At 38.0% G+C, this 8,035-nt stretch overlaps 1 protein-coding gene across 7 annotated transcripts in view; it reads right to left on the bottom strand.

The window, feature by feature from the left end:
* Positions 1-4,525: 4,525 nt before the first annotated feature.
* Positions 4,526-8,035, bottom strand: part of gtdc1 (glycosyltransferase-like domain containing 1) — a 369,108-nt gene continuing 365,598 nt past the window's right edge. For all 7 annotated transcript variants that reach the window (XM_063048614.1, XM_063048619.1, XM_063048618.1 and 4 more), the window contains one exon: positions 4,526-6,915. In XM_063048614.1, the coding sequence (XP_062904684.1) occupies positions 6,832-6,915 (84 nt within the window). In that variant the 3' untranslated portion in view covers positions 4,526-6,831. The remainder of the gene's footprint in view (positions 6,916-8,035) is intronic.

The following is an 8,035-nucleotide window of genomic DNA, read 5'->3' as shown; positions in this document are numbered from 1 at the left end:
ATGGACTTAGAAGTTCATTTCAATATGCTTGTTAAAAGACGATGAAATACAGGTTTCATCTGTGCTTCATTTGGAGAATGGGATTTAAGTGCCAAATGTTATTGTTTACATATTACAGCACAGAAAGTCGTATCTTCTTAGCAAACAACTGAGCCCTAAGATGCACTCTTGAGCCTACCTGATATGACTTTTATGTGTAATTATACATACTGTACATTCATTAATTTGAGTTACTAATAAGATTTGATCACTCAGCCTCTTGCTCTTGCTTAATGATTCAATAAAGTCTTAGCTGATGTGACTGTAGACTATTTATTCTGTATTCCTGCTTCTCTGGGAATCTTCAATCTCCTTGCTTACTAAGAAGCTTTTTACTTATGACTTAATTTTTTTCTAAGTATTTGCTACCACACTCCTCGAGGAAGCGAGTTCCAAATGCTCACAGCCCTCTGAGACCAAGACTTCTTTTCTAAATGGGTGAAACATTTTTAGATAGTTACTTCTAATACCAGATCCACACACAAGAGAAAGCATAAGTATCAGTAAGATAGAAAGATGTATTTAAAATGCACAATAGTTTCTCATCCCTTTGTGTAAGCTTATCGGATGTGCTACTATGTGGAAGTGAATATCTTTATTACCTCAATCAATAGTCACTTTCATGTTTCACGTGTTTGAGAGAAAGTGGTTCTTAAGCAGGTTGCTGTTCTGATAAAAGGTCTTGGCCTGATACGTCAGCTGTGTATTCCCCTCCATAGACGCTGCCTGACCTACTGAGTTCCTCCAGCATTTTGTGAGTGTTGCTCTGGATTTCCAGCATCTGCAGAATTTATTGCAGTCCCAATAGATTTTCAATGCATTGTATATTGAAGGAAGATAATTAGAACATTATATAAAAGCAGAAGCAAGCATTAGATTAATTTCTCCTCAAAAGGTTCAAACTTACTTGTAATTATGAAGCAATCTTGCACCAACACAACAATTCTACTGCAGTCATTTTACTTTGTAATTACATTATATTGATAAAAATGCTTGTAAAAATAAATTATGAAGAAATTTCCAGGATCTGAAAATGTAACTTCTTTTATAAATTCAAACTTTAGTCTAAGCTATTTTTTTGCCCCCATCCATGAAGTGGTTGGCAACTGGGGCAATGTGTGAAATTACTGGATGGACGGCATGATCCCAGATCTCCAAGTGACGAGCAGCAGACTAATGGAAATAAGGTTGGTACATTGTTTCAAGGCACAGCCTTTTCAAAGAACTCCATTTAAAAAAGGAAATAACAGCAATTATCAGTTGTTGGGGATTGGATGGATGGAGTGATTTTAGGGGCGTATGGTAGTTGTCAATCAGTCAGCCAAAGGACACACAGTACATTCTTGTGATTTATTTATTTAATTGGCATCTATCAGATTTTTCTCTTCCCCAAAATGAATACCCAACATTTTAACTTCCTTTCCTGTGAGTAAATTAATTTTCTTCTTCTATGTCTTGGTGTTCATACTGTAAATAGGAATGGTGACAGAAGATAACATGGACAAAACTGCTTCCAGCTTGATCGCTCTGTATTGTGTTGAATGGATTTGATTCCACCAGTTAAACTGAACACATGAATATAGTTAGATGTAGCCCCTTTTAACTTCTTCAATCAGTTTGTGACCCATTTGGCAATATAATCCAATAAAAATAGGGAAGATGTCTATTTGAAGAATGAATTGTATAAAACACCAGGTACATTTAAGTGCTACGTACAACCATTTTTACCTCACCACAGGAAGAATATATCTTTAGAGCAGGTTGGGGAGATGTGTTATAGCTGCAGAATTATAGTTTAGCGGAGAGAAGGACTAGGCTGAGATGCCTTTCTTTGAGACAAAGAAGATTGGTGAAATGTTTAAATGAGATGTATAAAATTATAAGAGGACAAGACAGTGAAAAAAACAGCATCATGTTCCTTCATAAAAAAAGATAACAATTTAGATAATTTATGTTAAGGTCAGGTATAGGAAGGTCAAGTTTTTTTTTAACCTATTGGTAGCTGGACCATACTGCCTGAATGTGTAGTAGATACACAAATTTTCATTACACTTGAAGGACATTAATATACAAGGTTAGAGACAAGAAAATCAAATAGCACCAATATAGGCATTAGAGATCAAAATGCTTTCTTTACATAAATGTCGATGACTGATTAAACAAAATGGTGATATAACTCCATGGCTGAGTAGCCTGTCCTTTCACTATAAATTTCACATTTTATTTAGTTCAGACTTCAAAAGTACTGAAAGAATATTATAAGGCTAGGAACCTTTCATAAAATGGGTCCTAAAGACGGGCCATGGCCAGAAACATTGACTGTTTCTTTTTTCATTTCCACAGATGCTGCCTGACCTGCTGAGTTCCTCCAGCATTTTGTGTGTATTGCTCTGGATTTCTAACATCTGCAAATGGTCTCGTGATTAAAATGGGTTAACTGGGAAATATAACAGCTCAAATCTACTAGCTGTGAGCCAGTCTATATCAGCACCTGTTTGCTGCCTTGATTTAATCACATCAACGTCAGCCCCTTGATCCTGTTGTCTGCACTTTTTAAGAAAATTGGATTAGCTGGTAAAATGGTAAAGAAACTATCATAGTTTCATTTTCAAAGTTTACGATCAATGGCTGCGAACTCCAGGCGGAGTCATCTATCGAATGTTTTTTTCTTCTAATTGGTTCTCATTGCTTAGACACAAATACGTGAAGATTTTAAGAGTCATTGGAAAGTACAGCCCTGCCACAGGTCCTTTGGCCCATCTAGTCTGTGCCAAACCATTTAAACAAATGAATTTATGTTGACTGACATTTTCTTTTCACTGATTTTATGAAAATAATGAATATTGGAGCAGCAGATAGTCATGGTAATATAGTTCTTTCTTTGATTATCCAATTTTTTTCCATGCTTACACAACTGCAAGTTTAATGTTTGTCCTGTCCTAACTCTTGAGCAAGCCATTGAGATTCCAATGGAAATACACATTTGTACTGCTAGAGTACGTGGGGCAAGACCTTTTAAGGAAAATGCACTGCTTCCCATCCGTGGATTGTTCACCACAACTCTTGCTCTAGCTGCCTTTATCGCTCATAGGAAAACAATGATCTTCAGCATACTTTTTGGAAATTGGCTACCCATTTGTGTTGTTACTGGCTGACAGAAGGAGTGCTTGCCAAAAAAAAGTGATTGAGTTGTATCAGCTTTTCTTGCTTATTAGGCAGAATTCTTTCCTATCCAAAGACCTCTAGCATCGTATGTGATACAGAGAAGACTCTCTCTAACAAGAAACCTGTCACTTGCCTCTTCAAGCAGTAGGAACCAACTGAGTACCCTAAAGCTCAAAAACAAATGTCCCAATTATTCTTCAGCTGTAAGATTGTGCGAAGCAGTCTTTAAAAATACCACTGCATGCTGAAGGACTGAACATTGACTAATATAAAACATTCCCCTGTCTCTAATGTGGAAGAATGTTCAATGTATTTGTAATCTGTCTGCATTATTTCAACATTACCAATGACAGACTTTCGCCTTATCTGCTTGTTTTTCATTGTAAAACCTTTCTCGTTTAACTTTACCAAAAATGTTGATTAATCTTCGTACTGGTTGGTTAAATATATGAGTCCAAATGAAGGTACTGAAATAAAATAAATGAACAAAAGGTCCACATGCACGCTTAAACTAATTTTTTTTTAAAAGGTAAAGAGGCAGGGGGTGTGGGGAAGCTCTTTGTCAGTGTGATTTGTAACACAAAACAGTAGGGAACGATGCATGCAATGAAAGTTTAAGACTCACTCAATGAGCTTCTATGCATCCTATGTCTGAAGGTATTAAGGTAGACTGGGGTGTAAAGATGACCCCCTGCTCCTTAGCTCTAAATGCAGATAGCAGGAAATGAGGTATATGGACTTCTTTCTTCCTGGTTACTTATTTCCAGGGGAATATAGCTCCCATATAAAGCACCTTTGGCCACTCGAGAGATGCACAAAAAGTACCCTGAGACCCCCTTCTGTCCACAGGAACAATAGACTATGTTGGAAGACAACTAAAGTCTTCAGGTGGGTCTATTCAAATTCCATGATGTGGGGGTGCTCAAGAATGGGTGAGGATTTCACTAGCCCCAGCAGGTTTAGGATCAAAGGTCCAGTTAAAGAAAAGACATCAGGAAAATCTTAAATCTCTTTTGTAATGTAACTTTATAAACCAAACACAAAGGATCCTTAGATTGAGGCCTATTATACGGAGAACAAAGAATGCACCAAAACTGATTTGATTGATGGAAGTAGTGGATTGCCTCAATCAACTGATCTGATTAATACCTTTTAATCACAGAATTTGGATTGAGGAGCGACTACCGCTGTGGTTATCCTAATACGTTTTGCTGGTTAACTTTACTATTCAGAAATGAAATCATCTTGTAAGTGTGCTATGTGTTTCATTGCAAAACACTGTTAAATAGTGAGGAACACACTCGCACACACATCCAGGATTTTAATACTTTATTAAAATAAACAACTGTTTAAGTTTAATAGAAAACCAAGTATAAAAACAAATTCAGTTGTTGTACTAACACAAATATATCCAAATCAATATATATTTAAAGACGACTCTAAACGCAAGGTCAGCAAAGAGCCATTTTTAAAAGTGAACAAATCGTTTTAAATGGAGTCTCTGTTCACATTTTTTTGTATACATTCCACAACTACTTGATAGCCCATCAAGGGTTAACTATATACTGCTGAATTAAAAGGAGCCACCACTCTTGCTTTCTGAGCATCTCATGCTCTTGTGATTTGTGAGCTTATAGTCTTACCACAACAAATGTGTATATCTGAATCGGAATGACACTTTCAGTCATGATGAAAAAATTGCATTAATGTCTTGCGGTTTCAACATAATAACCAGGTGAAAGGATTTACGCAGGAACTGAATTTCTTTCCGCCCTTTCTGTAGGTGTTTTTCAATGTGGGAAGTGTTTATATTTTACAATAAACTAAGGCTCATTTAATTATGAATTACATTTGTGTACGGTGAAAGCACCTACCAAAACTTCCCAGGACTGGTATAATGTATTATTCTCGTCCTTACACTTGACTACCGTGATCCCTTAGTAATATTTGTCAACTCCGACGGCAGCCACAATGAAGAGACTATACACAGAATTCCTAATTACAGATTAAAGACAAAGAGAAACCTACACTACAGTTTCCATGTGGCAGCTGATGCGAGGTACAAAGGAACAAAGAGTGCAAAGTCCTCCTCTTTTTCATCTGCACAAATGTAAAATGCATTAGATAGTGACTGTGGGTAGGTGTGCCTGGGGCTAAATTGCAGCTGCACGCTCTATCGTGTAGGAGGACAGTTTTGTGATGTACCCAGGGGCCTGAGTAACCTCTGCGAAGTCTATTAATGCCACAGTTAAGCACATTCTGCTCCTAACAAACAACATTACTCATAAAACATTTTTCCTTAAAATTAACTACATAAACTAGAGATTCATTATGCCCTATCTCGCCAAGTTTTTTTTTAAGCTGCTGCTTATATTTTCCTGGCTTGGTGTCATACAATCAGCGTTCCAGAGTAAAAAGCCAGGTCTATCTAAAAGCCAAAAAAACATTGCTGTAAGCGACAGAGACACACTATCACTGAAGAGATGCTGAGAAGAAAGCTATGACCCCAAAAAAGCACTACTGCATGATTTAAAAAGAAACCTTTGCATCATGACACAGCTGAGAGATATCTGAGAAGGGCTCTATTTGCCGATCTTTTGGGGAAAGTGTTAATTAACACTGCAATGCTGATGCTGAAATTTTCTGGACATTTATTTAGTATTTAGTAAACCTTTAGTCCTTAATTGTGTTTTTCATTCAAGTACTTCAAGCCACATCTGCTCGCAGCTATAATCAGTTATGAATCAGTTCATTGGCGGTAGATTTTGATAGTGTCTGGTAGTTCACTGTCTGTAACGGGAGGGGGCTGAAAACATCCCTGCCTTTGTTGCTTCAAATAGCTTGCAACACACAGCATACTCTCAACATTAGTTTGAATTACAGCTGTTTATCTTTCAGCTTTTCTTAAGATTAATTAATTGCAAATGCAACACTGTGAATCAAGGGAATACCTGCCAGACTTCTTATTAATACCTTTGCTAAAGAATCCCTGCATCACACTGATTAATTCACAATAAATAAAAAAAAGGGAGAGACTAAAGCAATCTTTGCCTGGAAACAATTCATGGATGGCTGCCCAATTAGTCCACTAGCATCCTGATCCTCCTTTCAGACCCTGTGGCCCTTTGAGGACATGACAGGACTTTAGCGATAACCTGGCAACCTAGGTATAAATACAGCCAAGTGCAAGCTTTTGAAGCTGCAGCTTGGCTGCCATCAAGTCCACAAGAAGAAAGTATTTAGGCACCATGTCATACAGTACAAAGGATAAAAACAGATTCAACCGGAAATTCAATGTGGCACCACATATGGGATACATGAATGTGGTTGCACAACAGGCCACATATTTTTGAGCAGATAGTCTCCTGCATGTGAAGCAGGGACATGTGTAACCATCGTAACTTCACTATGAATCTGTATTTAATTTGGGCTGGGGTGGTGGCAGGGATCGAAGATCTAAAGCCGCCACAGGTTTGTGGCAGATGGCTCTGTGTCAGCTATGACAAGCAGCCAGGCTCAGCTTCCTCTGCAGATTTTCTTTCTCTCTGATCAGGTAAATATGGGCACACTCTGGAAACTTCCACAGATTCTGCCTTAGGCTGCAAGTTTGTGACTTAAACCCATCTGTCACAAATCTTCTCTAGCTTCTGCTGCAAGCAGAGACCTGAATTTGCCACGAAGAACTACCCAGGAAAAGCGGGCCAAGTTAACCTATAGAAAGGAAAAGAAACTTTTTTAAGAACAAAGGCATTTCCTTTTATATCTTTACATCTTTGAAGCACTAAATAAAATTTACACGGGGAAAAAAAACCCTGCATTTTCACGTTACACATTTTCATCCTAAGATGCTTTTTTCCCCCCACAAACAACAGCTTAATACCAATGGAAAATCAGAAATGGTAAGGAATTGGTAGCATCATTGGAAAGTACTTACCTCAAACTTCCATGGCTACTGGTTCACCTACCAACCCATTCATGAAAGTTCATCTAGTTTGGCTCTGTTGTTCTGACAGCCAAACAGCAGGACACCCTGGCTTGATGCATGCACTCAGTGAGCATGACCATTCCTTTGACTGGCCTTGCCTAGGTTGTTAGGTGTAACGACACCTTGGCAACAACACTGCTTCATCACAGAATGAATGGGAGGGAAAAGGAGTCTTATTCTCCAGTGCGGAATAAATTTTCGTCAATTAATGGATTATGGTAGCATAAAAGCCATTGTCCAAAGCTTGTTCTTTTTCCAAGCAGGACAGCAATATTGAAAGTGCAGTTATTAAGTAATGTACTTTGCAGTGATGTAGTCAATATGAAATAATATGAGGAAAATGTAAATAGCTGCATGGATGTGCAAAACACTGCAACGGAATCCTTACATTAGGCAATGGGGACAATTTCAGCTGATAACATTGACATTCCCCTATCTTCAAGAAGGCAATTTACTCATTGCATATGTGTCAGACTCACTGGCCTACTGTAGTTAATGAAGTTAAACAGAAGTTAGCAAAGTAACGTTGCAGACCGACTTTCAGCTGCATGTTTGCAATAGAGTGACAGAATTAACAGGAATGGTGACATCTCTGAGCACTTCATCCTGGGATGCAGCATGTTCAGATCAGAATGCAATCTTAATTTCTGCAGTACTCTTTACACGCGAGAAGGAATGTTAAAACTTCACCATGAATGAAGTGTCGGCAACAGTTGAGAAATTAAGAAATGATTAATGGGGTGGAGGGAGAAGCAGGGAGTAGGAAAGCATGTTGCAAAGCGGGGGCAACTGGGAATTCCAATGGTAGAAGAGACAAAATAATTTTTAAAATATACATCCTTGAAA

This window comes from Mobula hypostoma, chromosome 5 (assembly GCF_963921235.1).
Source record: "Mobula hypostoma chromosome 5, sMobHyp1.1, whole genome shotgun sequence".
Lineage (NCBI taxonomy): Eukaryota > Metazoa > Chordata > Chondrichthyes > Myliobatiformes > Myliobatidae > Mobula > Mobula hypostoma.
This window is presented reverse-complemented; position numbering and strand designations above follow the sequence as displayed.